This window comes from Candoia aspera, chromosome 1 (assembly GCF_035149785.1).
Source record: "Candoia aspera isolate rCanAsp1 chromosome 1, rCanAsp1.hap2, whole genome shotgun sequence".
Classification (NCBI taxonomy): Eukaryota; Metazoa; Chordata; class Lepidosauria; order Squamata; family Boidae; genus Candoia; species Candoia aspera.
In genome coordinates, this window is record NC_086153.1 from 192,456,026 (window position 1) to 192,480,338 (window position 24,313).

A 24,313-nucleotide genomic window follows, 5' to 3' on the forward strand; every position below is an offset into this window, starting at 1 on the left:
TCACTTAAGACTTCACAGTCTCAGGTTTTATTAGTTTGCTAGGTGTTACTTTTCCAGATTACATTAAATGCTGCATACTGACTTGCGAGTGCTTCTTTTGTATCCATATTGTATTCTTACTGATAGTCTACTGCTTGGTTTATTTTTACTTGTTTTGGCTGCCTTTTGTATATTTATATTTAGAAAGTTTAAGCTAATTATGTGTTATTACATAATATATGTCATTATTATGTATGTTGTTACAAAACAGTATATAATGTTTACGTAATGTAATGTGTAATTACAATTACATTTTAATGTTTATGTAAAATTAATACAATTACATTGCTTATTTATATATATATATAAGTACATACAGAGGAAAAGATGTGATGAAAGTGAAATTGTTACAAGTTAAGCAACAGGTTCTGGTATGACAACTTAAGTGATTTAAGTTGGTATTATAAAGAAAGAGCCGTATGCAGTAAGTGAATATCTCTAGAGAAAGCATTCCACAGCAACAGACGCACCACAGAAAAGAAACCGTCTCTGGGATATTACCCTAAGTTATTCAGGCAAGGTGATTCACAGCAAATTTTGGATAACAGCTTCAACAAATGGGCAATATAGGAATGCATGGCTGTGAAAAATCATGGTCCTAAATTTGCATAGAAAATTAATGTTTTCTTAAACATGTTTTTAGGATATCAGTGATGATACAGAAGAAAATACCATGAGCAAGTTCTCAGAAGTGACAGAAAAGGTCATTTTATCACAGCAAAGCTATCCAGATAAAAAATGTGATAAACTTGAGTGTGCTGAAAACAGTGACCTTTTCTTAGAACCAAGTCTGTCGGTTTCTGTGCACTCTTCTCCAGTATATAAACTGCAGACAGAAGACACTGCTGGAACATCTCAACCACCACCTAATGATGATTCTGCTCCAAATTCTCCTGGATACTGCGGAAATATTAAGCAAAGAGAATCAAAAGGAAAGGGAAAAGTGAACAAAGGTAATATTAAGATGTTTATGGTCTGTTCATCCAACTGGGGATCATTGTGGATGGAAGAATTTCTTGTTTCTGCAATACCGCAGAACCTGCAGGTTTTCTTGGAGAAATGTGGAGATCTGCTTCAGAAAAGGCTCAAAGAGAATAGAGGGAAGGAGGAAGGGGAAATAGAAAATCCCCATTGCACAAACGGAAATTTGATGATGTAACACTCAGTATAGTCCTTTATGTTTTAAAATGATAAAAAAATAATTACTCCATAACTTCTAGGCTTTTTTATAGTTACAATGGCACAAAAACATAAATTACAAGAAAATTCAGTCTGCGCTGCGGGTTAAACCGCTGAGCTGTCGATCGGAAGGTCGGCGGTTCGAAACCGCACGGCGGGGTGAGCTCCCGTTGCTCGTCCCAGCTCCTGCTCACCTAGCAGTTCAAAAACATGCAAATGTGAGTAGATCAATAGGTACCGCTTCGGCGGGAAGGTAACGGCGTTCCGAGTCATCATGCTGGCCACATGACCCGGAAGTGTCTATGACAACGGCGGCTCCAAGGCTTAGAAACGGAGATGAGCACCGCCCCCTAGAGTCGGATTCGACTGGACTTTACGTCAAGGGAAACCTTTACCTTTACCTTACACTTAGCAAGCTGTCCATCACAATCACATGGTAGTGTATTACTATTAATATTGCAGATTGTATTACTTTAGATCCTGGCTGGAGCTTCATCCCTTGCATCTTGGTCTTCATACTTTATTGGCAGTCTAATGTATGATCAGGATTTATATTCCATCTTTACTGGCCAGATTCAGTTGATAGTTTAACTTTATAAAAGAGGTTTATAAATTAATGTTCCCCTTTCAAAGGGTTGGGGAAGGGATTCATTTCATGTAAAATCAGTCAAACTCCTTAGTAGAGATTTTTCTGGTTATGGATCCTGAAGAAACCCAGTAACTGAAATGGCCCCGTGCAAACATTACACTTAATAAATATTATTCTGCTTTTACATGTTAAAAATGGCTATGGACTCTATTCCTGTATATTGCTTTCAGAATATTTTTATAGAATGATTTATATTATATTAAATAATGAAAGGTAGAAAATTATTTTTGTCTCAGAAATAGGTGTGTGTCATTTGATATCCCCTCATTAAGACAAACATGTCCGTATTAGTTTCACAGCAATTGTGCATCACGTGTATAGGTTTGCCCCTGTGTGAACCATCCTTACTGTGGTGGGGTTATCCTTCCCTCTACACAGGCCTTCCTGCTACGAACATTTGTTTGTCTTCCCCTGTCACAGTGGCAGCATGATGAGAAGTATTCTTCCTTCAAGCGGATAATCAGTAATTTATCACCACCTTATTTTCATCTACTTCTGACCCTGTTATTTTCTAAAAACACTGTAACAAAATAAAAAGACAGTATTAAATGCTAAAATATTAAATGTCTTAATATTTTGTTTTTGTTGCAGTGTTTTTCACAAAAATCTCCTTCATAACTCATAGCCTTGGTTTTATTCTTCCAGAAATGTGCTGATTGTAAGAATGGATTTTCTGCTGTGGTTCATGGGGTGTGACTAAGAGTGTGTAGGCTTCGAAGGAACATTTAAATATCATAAAGCATTTTGTGATATTTTATAATATAGCTATAAACTATAAACAAACTAGTGAAAACAAGGGAAAAAAGAAAACAATTCAAAATAATAAATGGCATACTATTCAGTTTTTAAAATGTGTGTTAAACCTAGAACATATGGGATCATATTGTCCAATCTTGTCTTTCCACTGATACAAGGCCATCTTGAAGGCTGAAAGCTGACATGCATCATTAAATCAAATTATAAGATTGGTATACATGTATTTTTCTAAGAATGTACAATCACATTTATCTCTACTGTCCAGGCAAGATTTATTTATTTATTTATTTAGCACATTTTTCCACCGCCCATCTCAAACATGACTCTGATCATACATCTTACTCTTCATATATAGGCAAGTGTCAAATTTGGAGGATATGATTTAACATATTTGTACCTCTGAACTTTAACTTTCTTCCAACAATCAGATGCACCACAGTAACCAATGGATACAGTCAGGACCAGTTATATTGTAAAATGGAAGAGGTGAAAGAAACGAGTGAAAGTGGAATGACTGTAGAAAAAAGTACAAGTTATATATATAAAAAATTAGAAGATAGATTAATCTCTCAACAAAACAAATAGAAAATCAATGTAAAAGGAGATAGAAGCTGCTTGAAACACAGTGAAAAGAATTGTGTAATAGAATGTTGTAGAAGTGTACAGAGTTAACACGAATGGGAAATATTAAAAAGAATGCTTGGTGAAATAATGGAGTGAAAGAGGCTGTGGATTAGGAAAAATTGCATATAAGGAAATGATTACATCAAAAAAGAAAGAAAATAATTGTATATTGCACATATAGAGAAAAAGATAGTTGGAAAGAGTGTAGTAAAAGAGAGCCTGTTTTTTGATGAAAACAGAAAACTGTTTTGGAGGTGTATTAAAAAGGCTAAACAAGGAGTTGCAAGCACAATTAATAGCATTAAAAATAAAAGTGATGACATAATTTGGAATTAAATTGAAGAGAGGGAATGAGTATTTTAGAGATTGTATAGGAGTGACTCTTCAGCAAAGGATCGTTACCTTGTCGTGGTGCTGGAGCTTGAGCACCTCAATGATGCCATGAGCTAAACCGTGAAGGGCCACCCAAGACGGGAAGGTCATGACAGAGAGGTCAGACTAAATGCGATCCCTGAGGAAGGTAATGGCAACCCACCTCAGTATTCTTGCCGTGAAAACTAAATGGATCAGTACAACCAGAGATATGTCGGTATACCATCGGAAGGTGAGACCCCCAGGTCGGAAGATGGTCAAAATGCTACTGGGGAGGAACAGAGGATGAGCTCAACTAGCCCCAGACGTGATGACGCAGCTAGCTCAAAGCCGAAAGGACGGCTAGCGGCCGACGGTGCTGGTGGTGAACGGCGAATCCGATGTTCTAAGGATCAACACACCATCGGAACCTGGAATGTAAGATCTATGAGCCAGGGCAAATTGGATGTGGTTATTGGTGAGATGTCAAGATTAAAGATAGACATTCTGGGCGTCAGTGAACTGAAATGGACTGGAATGGGCCACTTCACATCAAATGACCACCAGATCTACTACTGCGGACAAGAGGACCACAGAAGAAATGGAGTAGCCTTCATAATTAATAGTAAAGTGGCTAAAGCAGTGCTTGGATACAACCCAAAAAACGATAGAATGATCTCAATTCGAATTCAGGGCAAGCCATCTAACATCACAGTGATCCAAATATACGCCCCAACCACAAATGCTGAAGAAGCTGAAGTAGAGCAGTTCTATGAGGATCTGCAGCACCTACTGGACAACACGCCTAAAAGAGATGTTATTTTCATCACAGGAGACTGGAATGCTAAGGTGGGCAGTCAAATGACACCTCGAATTACAGGTAAGTATGGCCTGGGAGAACAAAACGAAGCAGGACACAGGCTGATAGAATTTTGCCAAGACAATTCTCTCTGCATAACAAACACTCTCTTCCAACAACCTAAGAGACGGCTTTATACATGGACTTCACCAGATGGACAACACCGAAATCAGATTGATTACATCCTTTGCAGCCAAAGGTGGCGGACATCTGTACAGTCGGTAAAAACAAGGCCTGGAGCTGACTGTAATTCAGATCACGAACTTCTTCTTGCACAATTTAGGATCAGACTAAAGAGATTAGGGAAGACCCACAGATCAGCTAGATATGAGCTCACTAATATTCCTAAGGAATATGCAGTGGAGGTGAAGAATAGATTTAAGGGACTGGACTTAGTAGATAGGGTCCCGGAAGAACTCTGGACAGAAGTTGGCAGCATTGTTCAGGAGGCGGCAACAAAATACATCCCAAAGAAAGAGAAAACCAAGAAGGCAAAATGGCTGTCTGCTGAGACACTAGAAGTAGCCCAAGAAAGAAGGAAAGCAAAAGGCAACAGTGATAGGGGGAGATATGCCCAATTAAATGCAAAATTCCAGAGGTTAGCCAGAAGAGATAAGGAATTATTTTTAAACAAGCAATGCGCAGAAGTGGAAGAAGACAATAGAATAGGAAGGACAAGAGACCTCTTCCAGAAAATTAGAAACATTGGAGGTAAATTCCAGGCCAAAATGGGTATGATCAAAAACAAAGATGGCAAGGACCTAACAGAAGAAGAAGAGATCAAGAAAAGGTGGCAAGAATATACAGAAAACCTGTATAGGAAGGATAACAATATCGGGGATAGCTTTGACGGTGTGGTCGGTGAGCTAGAGCCAGACATCCTGAAGAGTGAGGTTGAGTGGGCCTTAAGAAGCATTGCTAATAACAAGGCAACAGGAGACGACGGCATCCCAGCTGAACTGTTCAAAATCTTGCAAGATGATGCTGTCAAGGTAATGCATGCTATATGCCAGCAAATTTGGAAAACACAAGAATGGCCATCAGACTGGAAAAAATCAACTTATATCCCCATACCAAAAAAGGGAAACACTAAAGAATGTTCAAACTATCGAACAGTGGCACTCATTTCACATGCCAGTAAGGTAATGCTCAAGATCCTGCAAGGTAGACTTCAGCAGTTCATGGAGCGAGAATTGCCAGATGTACAAGCTGGGTTTAGAAAAGGCAGAGGAACTAGAGACCAAATTGCCAATATCCGCTGGATAATGGAAAAAGCCAGGGAGTTTCAGAAAAAGATCTATTTCTGTTTTATTGACTATTCTAAAGCCTTTGACTGTGTGGACCATAACAAATTGTGGCAAGTTCTTAGCGGTATGGGGATACCAAGTCATCTTGTCTGCCTCCTGAAGAATCTGTATAACGACCAAGTAGCAACAGTAAGAACAGACCACGGAACAACAGACTGGTTTAAGATTGGGAAAGGAGTACGGCAGGGCTGTATACTCTCACCCTACCTATTCAACTTGTATGCAGAACACATCATGCGACAAGCTGGCCTTGAGGAATCCAAGGCTGGAGTTAAAATCTCTGGAAGAAACATTAACAATCTCAGATATGCAGATGATACCACTTTGATGGCTGAAAGTGAAGAGGAACTGAGGAGCCTCATGATGAAGGTGAAAGAAGAAAGTGCAAAAGCTGGTTTGCAGCTAAACCTCAAAAAACCAAGATTATGGCAACCAGCTTGATTGATAACTGGCAAATAGAGGGAGAAAATGTAGAAGCAGTGAAAGACTTTGTATTCCTAGGTGCAAAGATTACTGCAGATGCTGACTGCAGTCAGGAAATCAGAAGACGCTTAATCCTTGGGAGAAGTGCAATGACAAATCTCGATAAAATAGTTAAGAGCAGAGACATCACACTGACAACAAAGGCCCGCATAGTTAAAGCAATGGTGTTCCCTGTAGTAACATATGGCTGCGAGAGCTGGACCATAAGGAAGGCTGAGCGAAGGAAGATCGATGCTTTTGAACTGTGGTGTTGGAGGAAAATTCTGAGAGTGCCTTGGACTGCAAGAAGATCCAACCAGTCCATCCTCCAGGAAATAAAGCCAGACTGCTCACTTGAGGGAATGATATTAAAGGCAAAACTGAAATACTTTGGCCACATAATGAGAAGACAGGACACCCTGGAGAAGATGCTGATGCTAGGGAGAGTGGAAGGCAAAAGGAAGAGGGGTCGACCAAGGGCAAGATGGATGGATGATATTCTAGAGGTGACGGACTCGTCCCTGGGGGAGCTGGGGGTGTTGACGACCGACAGGAAGCTCTGGCGTGGGCTGGTCCATGAAGTCACGAAGAGTCGGAAGCGACTAAACGAATAAACAACAATAGGAGTGACTGAGATACCTGAGAGTGAAACTGAAATGGATTCTAGAAACGTTAATGCCCAACTATTGGAAGAATGCCATTGTTGTTTCCCTATAGAAAGGGAACGATAGGAAGAATGCAAAAACAAACTATAAAAGTGACTGCAAAAGGTAACTGTTTACATCTTTATCACCATCATAGTGCATCTAGTTCAGGTTGTTTTTTTCAAGCTTCTGACCATATCAGATGTTTTTGCTTTAACTTAAAAATGGATAAGACTTGGCAGCTGTAATTTCTTTTGCAACTGATACGGTCTCTTGGCAATTTTTGAAGTGTCCTTTGGTTTACAGTATTTGGGATTCTTGCAAAAAAATTTGTATTTTGAATCAATATGATTGATTTAACTCCCAAATCATGATTTGCTACAATAGTGTGCCTTTCTTTTCTTAAATTTACGTTAAGGTATACATGAAGGATGCCCTCATTATTATTATATGCTGATGATATTTTTATGTTTTATAAATAGACTAGAAATGTCTAATCCTAATCTTACTAATATATGACTTTGGGATCCTGTCTGGTCCCAAATTCTATAAACTGAAGTAAATCAGACTTGATGCTTCTGGATCACAGTAACAATTTAGAAAAGCGTAAGGATGGGGGTTTTCGTTTATATATTGACTCCTTTGTTTATCACAACATAAGAATTTCCAGGAGTATTTTCAACTGATAAACTTGAACTTTTCCCATTTTGGAGATCTAGACTGATAGTCAATGATTCCTTTGAATATTTGGTGTAAGTTAAGTGTGATTAAGGTATATACAGCACCAAAGTTGATTTATATTTTGAGAGGGCTTTGCATATTTATTCCATCCAATTATTTTAAACAAATTTGTAAGATAATGAATACCTTTTTATGGCAAGGACTTCCAGGAAGATTTCATTGAACTACCTGCTAAGAGAGATGGATTTAACTTCCCACATGTTCCAGTTCATTCTTGGTTCATTACTATAATGTTGATTACTGTCTGGAATAAGGAATTTCAAGTTTTACCATCACGTTGGCTCACGTTGAGAGTTACTGTCTTATCCCACTGAAATCTTGGCAAGTAATAGGATCCCTGTTTGTGCAGAGATCAATTTCAGTAAGAAACTAGGCAAAAGCAGTGTAAAAACAAGTGGATCCTTCAATTATGCAAGACAGCACTTAAGAAAAGCAGCAACATCAATCGGGTCACAGATATACAACAGGACCATTTACCCATGAAAAGTTCATGTCATGAATAATCACAGTTTAAAAATATATTTCTGGCAGACAAAGACCTTAAGATAATAGAAGCCATTGCTAAGTTTGCATGTGCAGCCTGCAGAATTCATGCTTTACTAATGGCAAATTAATTTTGGATTTATTTGGAGCTGTACTGTGCAGAGCAGAATATTCTGTAGAGCTTTAGAATGCTGCATCGGTCTTACCTTTTCTTACTGTATCTTTTGCCTTTCTGGTCTGTATTTTATCTCACTGTTTTTAGTATGATACGCTTGATTAGTTTGTAACCTGTAATAAAGTATTCAGGTTCAAGATATTATCTAAATCGACTTTTTGTGTAAACTGGGTCTCTAATAGTATTATCACTTTGGACCAACTTAACTCTGAGGAAACTGTTTTTAAAACTTTTGCTTGAAAAAAATGATTTACCAGTATGGTTCTTAGCAATATATTCAAATTAAGCACATTATTTGGTTTCTTTGATTCAGATGCAGTTGCTGCTTCTGAAGCCCCGTAATGGTTAGAGGTTCCAGAAAGGTTATCAGTTGCTCCTTAGCATACAACTCTTTATAGTAAGTTGAAGGAATTTCATAGAAGCTACCTCTAGACCTTGGCTATAAGGACCTTAACCATCCTATTCTGATAAATCAATGGAGGATCACATTAAATAATACAACATTATTTTCCTGTTACCTTAAAATAATGTCAATACAACAACATGCTTCATGTATATGGGACACCTCAGAGAATGTTTGGTAAGGGCTGGTTACAATGCTGTTCGAGTAATTGTAGATTCCCTCAGGAGTCAGAATGTAAACACATGGTTTGACTGTATCCTGTTATTGTTGCACTTGGGGTTGACATCAGCAAGATTATTAATATGACTCTGATTCAATTGCTGTATATTAAGAATGTGCATGTTATTCTTGGCTACATCCCCAGTATTTGGAATCTATCAAGATAGCAGAATAGTGGATTTGGGGGGCTTGGGAGTTGACTAGAGGAATTAGACAAGACTGGAAGAAAAAAATTATACTTGATTTGCAACAGTGTTTTTTTGCCAACATTTGAAGTAGCTTGTTTTTGACAAAGAAGACTTTCAAGGAATATTCTCAAAGTTTTTGGAACTGCTTATAATGTAATTTTCAGACCTTCCTTTTTCTTTTTATTTACATATTGCTATGCGTATTAATCTTGTTCTTTAATGTTGTTATAGACATTTGTATATTTTTATTTGTATGCATGCTAACATTATAAAAATGTTTCCACGAATGAACTATTTTTAGTATTACCCAGCGAGATTCCAAATCTCAGTCATAATCCCAGTGTGCCAACTTTCCTCAGTTCATTCCTGAAATCTCCTTAGTTCTGTCCATGTCCTGAACTTTGAGGATCTCTACAGAGTTCAAGAGAACTTGAACATTTTTGTTTAAGCCCCTATTTAGCACACCATTACTTCATAATGCTTTCATTATCACTGAAGTATTACAAAGTAAGCTGAACATCAAACATTCTTCCATCCTCATAATATGGGCAACTGGATTAAAAAGTATTACAAATACATGGATATAGGATTTATCTTAATAAACCAGGTCTTAAATTGTTTAGAAAGAGGACAGAAGAAGAAAAAGAAAGAACATTGTAATGTTGCTGTATTCCTTAACGTATGTTTTAACTAAAGGAGCCCATGTTTTAAACACCAGTACAGTAATGCAAATTTAGCAACTCTTATTTTGGGACCTTTATTTAATAAAATATATTGAACATAAAATTCACCTGAGTGGCCATTGTTCAATCAGAGCAGTAAAAAAGTGTTTTGTTATTTAGTGATCATTAAGTGGTCTAAATATCATGCTGGCTCGAAGGAGTTCATATAATTTCCTAATATTGTCCTCAGAGGTAATTTACTGTACTCTGTGCTTTGACATTGAGGATCCTTTTGGGGGCATTATTTTTTCAGTATGTCCTGGTAGATTTTTAAAAAATTGATTGCTTAAGTTGTCTTTCCTGCTTCTCAAAGCAGCAGATGTTCTTGATGACTGGGTTTCAGAGTCTATTTCAGATACTATTGGCATTCTACTGGAATCAGTCAACATCGCAGTCTTCCTCAGAGCTTTTGAGTGGGCATTATTTCCTGTCTTACTATGTGCCTCTTTCACACTCAAAGAGTTAGGCAGAATTAATCTGGTAAATACTAGGACTAATCACCTCTTCTTGGGGACTTGCTGCCTTTATTTACCTCCACCTTTGATAATTGTAAAGATGGTTTCTCAAGGTATTCCAAAATCTGTTATTTTAAAAACATGCTGTGTTTTGTCTTGGGGGAAAGCTTATTTTAATATTTCCCTTTTTGTTAATTATGTACTGCACTTTATTCACTCTCCTTAACATCTAGGAGCTTACCATTACCATCTTAAGAAAGTGTTGCTGGATAACCTCTTGTTTCCCCTCATGTAGAATGGCTCTATTTTCTCTCACCATTTCATTAAATTATCATTATGGCGTTTAATTTATGTCAGTATATGTATTTATTACAGATGACAAAAGAACTGAAGAAAAGGCTGAATCCAGTGAAGGTCCTTCTGTGGGGAAATCCAAAAGACGTTTTCCAGATTTTGGGTATGACTTCCTTGGTTTTAATAACAGAAAGTTAATGTTGACTTACGGAACTGCAATTCTGTTACATCAATGTTAGATACTCATCTGAATAATTAACGGTGGTAATAACTATCTGTATCGAAATATCACTTTAAGTGTACCTTGGAACTTCTTTGCCCTTCTAACATCATGGGAAACAATCTTTTTTTTTTTTTTTTGCTTTATGGCACTAGAGACTATCATTTAGCTTCAAAGATTGAGTTTTGGGTTTTGTTTTGACTTAAAATACACTTTTAATAGGAAGTGTTTTATTTGCTATTTAATAGGATATGCATGAAATAGATTATATACGTGATACACATTTTATTTATTTGTTTATAAATTTATTCACCGCCCATCTCCCCCTCATGGGGGACTCTGGGCGGTTTACAATAACATGCAGTTAAAATTTAAAACCATTTCAGTACAACAATACAATAAAATAAGAATATAGTAAAATCTAAGTGGCAAGAGATTTTAATCAGTCCGTGAGTGTAGCAAGCCCCTCAAAATCACTTAGGGCGCTAGCCATCCCCAGGTATAACTATTCCCCCTCCCATTCCAAGCCTGCTGACAAAACCAGGTCTTTAGTCTTTTTTGAAAGTCCAGGAGTGAAGGGGCCTGTCGGACCTCTGGGGGAAGGATGTTCCAAAGGGCAGGAGCTACAGCAGAGAAGGCACGCTTCCGAGACCCCGCTAGATGGAATTCTTTTACAGATGGGGTCCGTAACATGCCCTCTGCATAACCAGGTGGGGCGGGTCGATGTAATAGGGATGAGATGGTCCCTCAGATATCCTGGTCCCATGCCATGTAGGGCTTTAAAGGTAATAACCAACACATTTAAATAATGAAACATTCAAATTACTTTGTTCAGACTACTTTATAACATTATATTGGGGCTATCATTTGGATCTAGATTTGTATGATTAAAAATGAAAGAAGTAGAGAGTTTTTATTGATTATGTGCCATCAAGTCAGTGTTGACTCTTAGCAACCACACAGATTGATTTGCTCTGTGACGATCTGTCCCTAACTCAGTCCTTCAGGTCTTCCATCGGTGCACCCATCACCACTGTAACTGAGTTCATCCACATTGCTGCTGGTCGTCATCTTCTCTTTCCTTCCACCTTTCCCAGCATTAGTGCCTTCTCCAGAGAGCTAGGTCTTTGCATATAATGTGTGTGAAGTAGCCTGAAATCCAGAAAGATAGCCATTGGTTTTTCATTATATAGTAAATTGCTGTTAGAGGTAAAAGCCCTACATGGCATGGATCCAGGTTACCTGAGGAACCGCCTCACCCCCATTACATCAACCCATCCCACCTGGTCAGGCAGAGAGGGCATGTTATAGACCCTATCGATGAGGGATTGCCAATTGGCAGGGTCCAGGAGGAGGGCCTTCTCTGCCGTGGCCCCTGCCCTTTGGAATAACTTACCCCCAGAGGTGAGGCTGGCTCCCACTCTCCCTTTAGAAAGGGAGTTAAAACCTGGCTTTGCCACCTCGCTTGGGGTGAGAGGGAGGACAGTAGATCATGGAGGTGGCTGGTGCAGTGATGTGGCCCCTGTAATGACCATCTTGGATTTTATATTTTATATGGTATACTTTACATTTTATATTTTCTATTTATTATATTATATTGTATAATGAAGTTTTATTATTTTATTTATTGTAAGCCACCCAGAGTCGTCATTGAACGAGATTGGGCGGTGGGTGGGTGGGTGGATGGATGGATGGATGGATGGATAGTTAGATAAAAAAATGACAATTTAGCATAACTGTGTTACACATGATGTTGAAAGGTGAACAGAACCACCTCTGTTATATATGTGATAGGAACTCTGGGTCATGATAGCATTCAGCATTCCAGCATGGGTAAATCCAGTCACATGTGGGCTAGAATTTTGGAATGTTCTAGGATTGGGTGAGGCCTCATATCTGTGGGCAGCCAGGAAGACATTTCTGTTTGCATTATAGAACATGTATTTACTGATACACGTATATTTATATTATAATGTATCATTTTTGTTTTCTTCAGCAAATATTTTTTCGTAAGAGTATACAGCGTAGCTTATATTCTACTGTGAAATATTTGGAACTGTAAAACACATTGTGATTTATGTGTTTATCAGAGTGGAGTGATAACTATTATATTTTGGATTATGACATGAATATCTTGGAACAGCTCAATCCTATACGTGTCTACTCAGGTGTATGCCTGATAATAAGTATGTCTTACTTCTAGGTAAGCATATGTAGGATTGCACTTTAAGATTTATGAAGTGCTTAAGTTATTGGTTCACTATAATTTCAGGGGCCTAAGAAAATCAGGTGGTAAAGGCAAGAAGCAAGAAAAAGAAAATGCAAGGAGTTCTCTGGATAGCAGGTATTTAGAGATGCATATTACATTCTTATTGATACATTCCAAGTTGAAGTCTTGCTTTGGAAGTAGAATATTCTTCTGAATGAATAACTATAATTCACAGTTCAGTATTGCATACATTGTTGAGAGATGTTAATTTCAGTCTTCAGGAAAAGAAGTGTTCAAATGCAAGCATTATATCAATCTACCTAAAATAGATTCTTTCCATGTTGTTTTTCTAACAGTTTTATAAATTGTAAGTTATCTTCTCCATAAAATCTAGAGTTCAAACACCTAACTTTATCAAAGCTTCAATTAATTTCTTTTCATGTACTTCATTGGAAGTGATTTTAATAAAAAGAAGGCAAATGTTTTGCTTCCATATTGCATACGTTTAAAATTTCCTTTTCAAAATCTGTATTTAAAAGTCCGAGTTACAGTGCAGTTTGATTTATATGTTGTTTAGTTATTAATCCTATGTCTACAGTATTTATTTATTTAATTTGTCGCCACCCATCTCCTCTCACCAGAGGGACTCTGGGCAGTTTACAAGATAATCAATAAAACAATAAATATACAATAAAATTACAATATGCAAAAGTGCACCATATAAAAACAATTACAAATAACAGATAAATATAGATAAAGTCCAGATGGCTGTGTCCAGTATAATGACCTCTGACAAAACGTTTTGTATTATGTTGCTAGATCACTATAAATGTTCCATTTTCTTTATATCCTCCCCAACATAGCATTGAATAACTATGAGCCATGTGAGAAAGTACAATTGGGATGAGGTACCTCTATAAAGTATTTTAAGGACCAGTTCTTACATTTGTGCAGAACTATTAGTCTCCGTATCCTTGTTACAGTATATACTATCTCCAAGCCTTCTTTATGGTCTCCTTCAGAGTCTAACAGCAGGCTATATCATTTTGCTGTAGTACCCTTGGATACTGTTAAATAACAGTTTACTGTTTGGTCAAAAATGTATCAAGGTCTGAAGAACTTGGATTTTAACTTAAGGACATTGTACAAAGGATTCATTTCTGCCTATTACAGCCAATTTAAATTATATCTTAACAAGATTTGTATTGCTGCTTTTGATTTGGAGATAGCTTTATAAAATTGTTTTAGATTTCAGAGTCCTTTTTCAGTCAAATTTGAAGCAGTTTAACCTTATCCTTTTTATAAAATAAAAGATAAGCTAATAGTGAGATCAGAAGGGAGTTATGTGGGTTAAACTGTGAGATCTTTTTTTCCCATACTGAAAACATAACACCTGAAAGTCTATTTCTCTACCTAATTTTGTATAACCTTTCCTAAAAAAAGAAAAGGGTAACATACTCAGAGATTTTTTTCTTTATATACATTTTCCATATGCCCCCCTCCAGAGTTACTGTTAAAAGGTTTTCAGGGATGGCAGTTCTTTTCAGTTTGTGAGAACAAGACAAAAATCCCTTAGTAACAGAACTATTTTTGAAATGCTTTAAAAATATTAAGCCAAGCTTGTTCAAAGGTTATTATCCCTGTGTGTGGGAGATGGGCAGTGATAAAAATATGATAAATAAATAAATAAAATTATTTAGGTTCTGTGCTATAAAACGTTATACTGAATGTTAAAATAGGAATCACAACAAATATATTAAAAAGCTTGATTTGCATGTACAGTAGATGTTGATATATTGTTTTATGGAAATAATATTATTTCAGGGGTTCCCGAGAATTATTGGAAGACCCTGACAACAATTTATCTGCCTCAGATTCCGATTCCCCTATTCCTACTTGTATGCCTTTCTCTTGGTTTGGAGACAGCCATAAAGAACATAGCTCTAGTAGCACCCTGAGTTTTTCCCAGGGTGGGCAGGATATTGCCACTGAACAAAGTCAAGAGAAGACCAGAAGCAAGGTAAATGTAGTCTGTCTGTGTATATTTTGCACATTTAGATTTGCTGACTTCCTCAGAAGTCGAAGTGTTGCTTGGATTTCTCTAGAGCTGTCTTGTGTACAAGCAGGAAAGACAGATTTTGGCAGTTTATGCTTCCGTAGGTTTTGCATCATTGTACATATTATCAACATTTCTAGGGTGGTTTATATGAGAACTAGAGAGACCTCTCTTAATGTGTGAAATTTCAGTATGGTGTGAAATGCTAGTTAAATTTAACTTCTGTACTACAGTTGAGAAAGAACTACTGAAATATGTAGGGTTGGATTCAGGGCTTGCTCTGACAAGGCAGGACTTCATTTGGAGTGATTCAGGCCATGGTAAAGAAAGCCCTTTCTCTTTCTCTTTGGTCAATCCTCTGTTACTTCATTGTATCATCCAATCATCAGGGCAGAGGTTTAAAGGACTGCAATGAGAGAGAGAATTGGCACGATCTTTTCCATCAGGAGAAATGTTTTGCTAGATCAAAATCTGTGTACAGAAGGCCTTTCAAATTGTTTATAAAAGTCTTTTTACAAGCTACAAGATAATGAAATTATCCTTTCTCCCAGTTTCTTTAAAATTTTATTTAATTAAAACAAATTGCTTCTGATGTTTTTTTCAAACATTTGTACTGCAGTTAAAACAACTAATAACTAACTAACTAAACAAGTACAGAAAAAATTACTAATATTAACATTCCTAAAATTAACATGTTTCTTGTTGGCAAATCTCGATGAGTAATGATGGCTGCAAGACCTTGCAAGATGGCTGTCAAGTTATGACAGCGTGAAATATGGGGATGCATACGTCTGTGTCTTTTTTATTTTTGTTGTTAAAACAAACACTTAATACTGTTAAACTCCCTGCTTCTCATTTAACAGAATTGCTAATGTACTGGGTCAGAAACTTGATATATGTGGCCTCACTTCTTGCCTGCTGCAGTAATTTAATCAATATTAATTAATCTTACTAATCAATATGCTGCTTGACACCAGTGACGGCTATATCATTCTGAGGAAATTTCTATCAACTCTTCCTCCAACTTTCTCAGTTGAGTTACAAGCAACATATTGAAAATAATAAAATTGTTCAGTACATTTGATTAGACTTCAGGTAAATTTTTCCTCTAAACTCTTAATAATCCTTAAACAGTGACACAGGGAAGACAGCGGGATTCTTCTGTTATAATAAAAATAGGTTAAGTTAAATTTGCTGAAATGTGTATCATTGAGAAGGGCTCTTGCATATTACTTCTATAAATCAAGAACTGACATTTAGATAAAAAATAAATAGCTAAAGCTATTAAAAGCCGCATGCTTTTTTTTTTTCTACAGAAAGTAATTATTCCAAAGCTAAATCTAATTATGTCATCATCTAGTCTGGTGTTTTGTTTTATATCCCACAGAATGTTTATAGGCTTGCGTTCTGATTCCTTTGTGATAATGTCAAATTTAGCAGGTAAATCTTTCTGTAGTTTGGTTTTCTTTTAAAGATTCATTTTTTATTTCAGTTTCTTGCTAATCTTGAGTGTGCTTTCTTCATTTGTCTGTCTTGTCTTTGACAGATCTTTTCTCATACCTTGGAAACTTGCAGAATATTTGCGAACAGAATTTTAACCCATTTATGCCTGCTTACAAATGGCTGAACAGTTTCCTTTCACTCAGGAAAACTTGTCTTTATGGCTTGTCAGCTGGCAAAATAGAGTGAATTAATCAGGAAAGTGGCTTTCTGGTTAGATTCACATATCCTAAGGCTTAGCTAAACCATAATATAGTGTTCGTTTGACTTCGTATGTGGTGTGAACTTGGCCAATGCAGTTTGTAATCCATCAGTGAAGCAATAATGGGTTGGATCCAGATTGACCATTCTCTGGGTCCATTGGTATAACGTATACATTCATGGCTAACTATGTATAAGAGTCTTGTGGGATGCAAAACAAACTGTTGTTCATTTGGTCCCCTTCCCCAGTTATCATGCCCCCATTGTAGTGCCTGGCTGGCACTTCCCTTTTTCCATCCAGATTAGTTCATATTTGTACCATGTTAAATATATTAATGCAAGAAATATGAAATACAAGTTGGTTGAGTCATACCAAATGGGATCATTTAGCTAGCACAAAGAAATAGTACTTTGTAGAAACACTTTGTTGTGTGAATGTTGAATCCCATGTTGTAATTCATCTTGCATGAGTAAGCTTCTTGCAAGTGCTTTTTGCAAGTTATTAAACAAGTGATTTGATGGTCTATTATGATGTATTGTGCTAGCTGCTGTTAGAACTAGTTATACTCTTTTTTTATGTTGTTAAGTCCATTGGGTAAAATTCATTGTTCACATTTTTCTCATGCTAAGTTTCTTGATGTAAAAGCTGGACCTTTTCAAGGAAAATATAAGCAGCTTTAAAGAGCGTGTGTCTAATCACCTTTGCTCATTGCTCTTCAACTCCCCACTGATTGAGATTTCAATGCAAGTATAAATAAGGCCTTCAGCAATGGATCGTTACCGTGGTGCTGGAGCTTGAGCACCTCGATGCCATGAGCTAAACCGTGATGGGAAGGTCATGACAGAGAGGTCAGACTAAATGCAATCCCTGGGGGAAGGTAATGGCAATCCACCCCAGTATTCTTGCCGTGAAAACTAAATGGATCAGTACAACCAGAGATATGTCGGTATACCATCGGAAGATGAGACCCCCAGGTCGGAAGATGGTCAAAAGGCTACTGGGGAGGAACAGAGGATGAGTTCAACTAGCCCCAGACGTGATGACACAGCTAGCTCAAAGCCGAAAGGACAGCTAGCGGCCGACGGTGCTGGTGGTGAACGGCGAATCCGATGTTCTAAGGATCAACACACCATTGGAACCTGGAATGTAAGATCTATGAGCCAGGGCAAATTGGATGTGGTTATTGGGGAGATGTCAAGATTAAAGATAGACATTTTGGGCATCAGTGAACTGAAATGGACTGGAATGGGCCACTTCACATCAAATGACCACCAGATCTGCTACTGTGGACAAGAGGACCACAGAAGAATTGGAGTAGCCTTCATAATCAATAGTAAAGTGGCTAAAGCAGTGCTTGGATACAATCCAAAAAACGATAGAATGATCTCAATTCGAATTCAGGGCAAGCCATCTAACATCACAGTGTTCCAAATATACGCCCCAACCACAGATGCTGAAGAAGCTGAAGTAGAGCAGTTCTATGAGGATCTGCAGCACCTACTGGACGACACGCCTAAAAGAGATGTTATTTTCATCACGGGAGACTGGAATGCTAAGGTGGGCAGTCAAATGACACCTGGAATTACAGGTAAGCATGGCCTGGGAGAACAAAATGAAGCAGGACATAAGCTGATAGAATTTTGCCAAGACAACTCACTCTGCATAACAAACACTCTCTTCCAACAACCTAAGAGATGGCTTTATACATGGACTTCCCCAGGTGGACAACACCGAAATCAGATTGACTACATCCTTTGCAGCCAAAGGTGGTGGACATCTATACAGTTGGTAAAAACAAGACCTGGAGCTGACTGTAGTTCAGATCACAAACTACTTCTTGCACAATTTAGGATCAGACTAAAGAGATTAGGGAAGACCCACAGATCAGCTAGATATGAGCTCACTAATATTCCTAAGGAATATGCAGTGGAGGTGAAGAATCGATTTAAGGGACTGGACTTAGTAGATAGGGTCCTGGAAGAACTATGGACAGAAGTTTGCAACATTGTTCAGGAGGCGGCAACAAAATACATCCCAAAGAAAGAGAAAACCAAGAAGGCAAAATGGCTGTCTGCTGAGACCCTAGAAGTAGCCCAAGAAAGAAGGAAAGCAAAAGGCAACAGTGATAGGGGGAGATATGCCCAATTAAATGCAAAATTCCAGAGGTTAGCCAGAAGAGATAAGGAATTATTTTTAAACAAGCAATGCACGGAAGTGGAAGAAGACAATAGAATAGGAAGGACAAGAGACTTGAGTATATAGGAATAGGAAGTGGAAGAAGACAATAGAAGACCTCTTCCAGAAAATTAGAAACATCGGAGGTAAATTCCAGGGAAAAATGGGCATGATCAAAAACAAAGATGGCAAGGACCTAACAGAAGAAGAAGAGATCAAGAAAAGGTGGCAAGAATATACAGAAGACCTGTATAGGAAGGATAGCAATATCGGGGATAGCTTTGACGGTGTGGTCAGTGAGCTAGAGCCAGACATCCTGAAGAGTGAGGTTGAATGGGCCTTAAGAAGCATTGCTAATAACAAGGAAGCAGGAGATGACGGCATCCCAGCTGAACTGTTCAAAATCTTGCCAGATGATGCTGTCAAGGTAATGCATGCTATATGCCAGCAAATTTGGAAAACACAAGAATGGCCATCAGACTGGAAAAAATCAACTTATATCCCCATACCAAAAAAGGGAAACACTAAAGAATGTTCAAACTATCAAACAGTGGCACTCATTTCACATGCCAGTAAGGTAATGCTCAAGATCCTGCAAGGTAGACTTCAGCAATTCATGGAGCGAGAATTGCCAGATGTACAAGCTGGGTTTAGAAAAGGCAGAGGAACTAGGTACAAAATTGCCAATATCCGATGGATATACCACAGAACAACGGACTAGTTTAAGATTGGGAAAAGAGTATGGCAGGGCTGAATACTCTCACCCTACCTATTCAACTTGTACGCAGAACACATCATGCAACGTGCTGGGCTTGAGGAATCCAAGGCTGGAGTTAAAATCGCTGGAAGAAACATTAACAATCTCAGATATGCAGATGATACCACTTTGATGGCTGAAAGCGAAGAGGAACTGAGGAGCCTTATGATGAAGGTGAAAGAAGAAAGTGCAAAAGCTGGCTTGCAGCTAAACCTCAAAAAAACCAAGATTATGGCAACCAGCTTGATTGATAACTGGCAAATAGAGGGAGAAAATGTAGAAGCAGTGAAAGACTTTGTATTCCTAGGTGCAAAGATTACTGCAGATGCTGACTGCAGTCAGGAAATCAGAAGACGCTTAATCCTTGGGAGAAGAGCAATGACAAATCTCGATAAAATAGTTAAGAGCAGAGACATCACACTGACAACAAAGGTCCGCATGGTTAAAGCAATGGTGTTCCCCATAGTAACATATGGCTGCGAGAGCTGGACCGTAAGGAAGGCTGAGAGAAGGAAGATCAATGCTTTGGAACTGTGGTGTTCGAGGAAAATTCTGAGAGTGCCTTGGACTGCAAGAAGATCAAACCAGTCCATCCTCCAGGAAATAAAGCCAGACTGCTCACTTGAGGGAATGATATTAAAGGCCAAACTGAAATACTTTGGCCACATAATGAGAAGACAGGACACCCTGGAGAAGATGCTGATGCTAGGGAGAGTGGAGGGCAAAAGGAAGAGGGGCCAACCAAGGGCAAGGTGGATGGATGATATTCTAGAGGTGACGGACTCGTCCCTGGGGGAGCTGGGGGTGTTGACGACTGACAGGAAGCTCTGACGTGGGCTGGTCCATGAAGTCACGGAGAGTTGGAAGCAACTAAACGAATAAACAACAAATAAATAAGGCAGTCTTATTTCAGTTAAGCTACCTGTTCCCTTGGTAATTCTGAACATTAATCTTGAACAGTATTTGTTTGTAATGCAGCCAAAATAATAAATACTAAATGAGTTGTACTAACATGTAATGTTTAGTGACTTAAAAGTTTTAAAGAGGTTCAGTGTCTCTGGGCTATGAAATATTAGGTAGCGAAATAAATACATATATTTCACCTCATAGAAGCTATGATATATATTTGGATTTAATATTTATTTCTTTTCTACACATTATTTCCCTGGAATAGTGAGAAAATAAGTAGTTAAATGTATTTCAAACTGGGCCAAAAATTTGTTTTTGGCAGAAAGGCAGGATATAGACATAAAAATAAATAAACACAGTCTAAGTATTTTGCACTTAGTACACAAGTATGCACCTAGATTTTTAACAGGCATAATTAGGATCAAAATAGTTATCCTTCCTTATTTCTTGTCATTTCATTCCCTCTCTCAAGTTACCCAGTTGTACATATCAACCCCTGGCTGACCAGATGATGTCATCAAGATCTTGTCCCAGTGTCTGGAGTCTGTGAGGATCTGTATGGAGAGAAACAAGCTTAAGCTTAACCCTGGGGTTATTTGGACAACCTAGATCAGGAAATTTAATTTTTATTTATTTATTTTCTATCCCACCTTTATTATTTTTATAAATAATTCAAGGCGGGGAACATACCTTTCCTCCTCCTATTTTCCCCACAACCACCACCCTGTGAGGTGGGTTGGGCTCAGAGAGAGGGACTGGCCCAAGGTCACCTAGCTAGCTTTCATGCCTCAGTTGGGACTAGAACTCCTGGTCTCCTGGTTTCTAGCCCAGCACCTTAACCACTAGGCCAAACTGGCTCTCAAATGTTCTCTCATTCAGGACTGGTGCATAACTTGCGGGAATTCTTGGACTCATAGCTCCTACTCAAAGGGCAGGTGGCAGCTGTGGCCAAGATGGCTTTCACACAAATTCTTCTAGTGCTCCACTTGTGTTCATATCTGGACCAGGAGGCCCTTAAGACATTCACCCATGCTTTGGTCACCTCATGTTTGGATTACTGCAGTGTGCTGTACATACGCTGCTCTTGAACACCACTCACTGCAGCTGGTCCAGAATGCAGTGGCGTGGGCAGTGCTGGGCATGCCACGGCATGCCCACCTAACACCACTTTCTTGATTTTCAGTGGTTGCTAGTAAGCTGGGTGTCGTTCAGTGTGCTAGTTATTATCTATAAAGGCTGGCATAGGGCTTAGTTATCTGTCTATCTTCTGTAGTTTCTGCCCATCCTATATGATTCAGCAGAGTGGGTATGCCCCAAGTCCCCTCAATTAGACAGTATCACCTGATGGGACATAGGAAGCAGGCCTTCTCTCTCATAGCACTTGCTCTCTGAAACAATATTCCCCCCCCTTGAGATTTATATGGCCCCCACTCTGACCTTATTTAAACAAGCCCTCAAGACCTAGCTCTGCCCCTAGACCTTGGGCTAGAGTGGGTGATGGACCCCAGTGGGATGTTTGATTTGTGAAATTTCATTGTTATTTTTTTTCCAGACATTTCCACTATCTTGATTGCATTATTTTAAACATATTGTATGCCACCCAGACTTAACAATAGAATCAAATGGCTTATATATTTAATACTAAACATACAAATTACCCATTTATAACGATATATTTAATTTTCCTACAAAATAACTGAATTATGCATTTTTCTTTTTCTTTTTTGGATGACCATTCTGGCTAAATAAACTAATACTCAAATTTGTAATCCGAACTGTTTTGAAATGTATCTCTATAGCCATATGGTGTGAAAGGAAAAATCCAAAAACACATTTCCCATGAGACTTGAGCAAAGTACTTAGATCTTAATATCGTTTTCAGGAGAAAGGACTTCTCTCTCCTATGCCCATTTGTACACTTCTTATCAACCCAGTAAAAATACATTTCTGAGAATTCGAAGGAAACTCCAAAATAAAATGGCTGCAGCAGGAAGGGGCAACCAACCAAATGGCTTCTCCTTTGCATACTTGGAAACGGCCAGTCTCCAATCCTGCTGGTGGAATCTCTGTTTTCAACTGACATTTAAAAGTTCTTATCTAAGATGAACACTGGCCTCAAGAAATAACTTTGCCAGTAATCCTGGTCTCCTGAAAGAATTTCTCCACTACAGCTGATAAAACCCCAATATTTATATATTGTAAGTTGGGAGGTGATAGTCTAAATGATTGTATAAATGGTGAATATCATTGTAGGTAGTTCTATCTATCTATCTATCTATCTATCTATCTATCTATCTATCTATCTATCTATCTAAATGCTATTGTTAAATACAGTAGATGCTTTTTTATTTTTACTTTTTTTAAAAGGTACTATGTCTCCTTGTGATTTATTCCAAGGGATAAGTTAACAAAACATTATTTTCACTTGTTTGCAGAGTAGAATTGTCATAGATGATTCATATCATAGCAAGCCAAGTTGTGATCTGTCAGGGTTAGTGACAGAACCTAATCTTTCAGGGCGTTCACACACTTTAACCTTCTCTTCAGATGAGGTGAGTTTCAGTGTGTCTGTGTGTGTTGTTGATGTCACAGTTCAGACCACCTTGTTTCAGTTTGCCTAATATAAAAATCATGGGCAATAGTTATCCTACCCAGTTTTTAGTTTGCTGTTTAATTCAGTACATGATATTTTTCTCCTTGTCAATATTATAATTATTATTTTCTGTGGAATTTTGTAAATAAGACACACTTATTAAATGTATTTCTAAATACAGAAAATGTTGGTATTTAAGTGTTCGTTAAATATTTTAATGAAGTTATAGATATTTTATCAATTACGTTAGAAATTATTTTTAAATAAATAGTAAATGCTATAATCTATATAAAAATAAAATCTTCACTTAGAAAATCTATCTTTGAAATGATTAAGATATTTCAGAAGAAAACACGGATGCAATAAACACAGCATTTTTTAATTGCAGCCCTAATCTATAATTTATTGATTCTGAGTACCGCTGGTAAATCCAGTGTAGTTCATAAGGATGCTGCTGATAGGATTGATGTGAATGACACGTAATGGCATTTCTAACCGAATGTAGAGTTCTCAATTACTGTTTTCCAAGCTAAGATACTTCTTCAGTCTTTGGACTACAGGGAAATTCTAGCTGTTGAAATTATTCTAGAATCTTTATGAAGACTTTTTTTTCTAAGTGGGAAATTGCATCTTCAAATTATACAGGACTGAGTGAGGATTTTTGTTTTGTTTTTGTTCGTGGTGAAAGATCAGCTTTCACTGATAAGTGTTAGCCCCTCATGTGGCTTACAGCCTGCATGTAGTTTACTCTAATAGAAAACTTTTTGCTGGCAATTTTTTTTTTTTTCGATCTTTGGGCTTCTTTTTAGAATTGTGCTTTGGAGTTTAAATAGTTAGTTTTCCCTGTGTCTGTGTCTTCCAGTTGTCTTAAGAATTTTGTGTTCTTAAAGCAGTTTGATGATGTTTGGCTGTTTATTTTATTTGTTGGAAACATGAGTTGATTTTGGTTGGTTCAAAATGATGGTTTCATCCACGTTTTGTTTTAAAGATACGCCTTTTTTCTCTAAAAGAAGTAAACTGGATACTCTGGTTTGCTAAATACACTAAAGTAGGGAAAAGCAACCTATAGCTTATAGTCTCCAAGCTTCTCCCAACTTTGCAGCACATACTGAAATTTGGTAATGAACTCCTGAATAATGGTA

The 24,313-nt window shown here is 37.7% G+C and overlaps 1 protein-coding gene across 1 annotated transcript in view; it reads left to right on the forward strand.

Moving 5' to 3' along the window:
- Positions 1–24,313, forward strand: part of LOC134507489 (neurabin-1-like) — a 63,988-nt gene that overhangs the window by 35,492 nt on the left and 4,183 nt on the right. The window contains exons 13-16 of the mRNA XM_063318158.1: positions 683–992; positions 10,632–10,713; positions 13,043–13,114; positions 14,804–14,999. Of these exons, the coding sequence (XP_063174228.1) occupies positions 683–992; positions 10,632–10,713; positions 13,043–13,114; positions 14,804–14,999 (660 nt within the window). The remainder of the gene's footprint in view (positions 1–682; positions 993–10,631; positions 10,714–13,042; positions 13,115–14,803; positions 15,000–24,313) is intronic.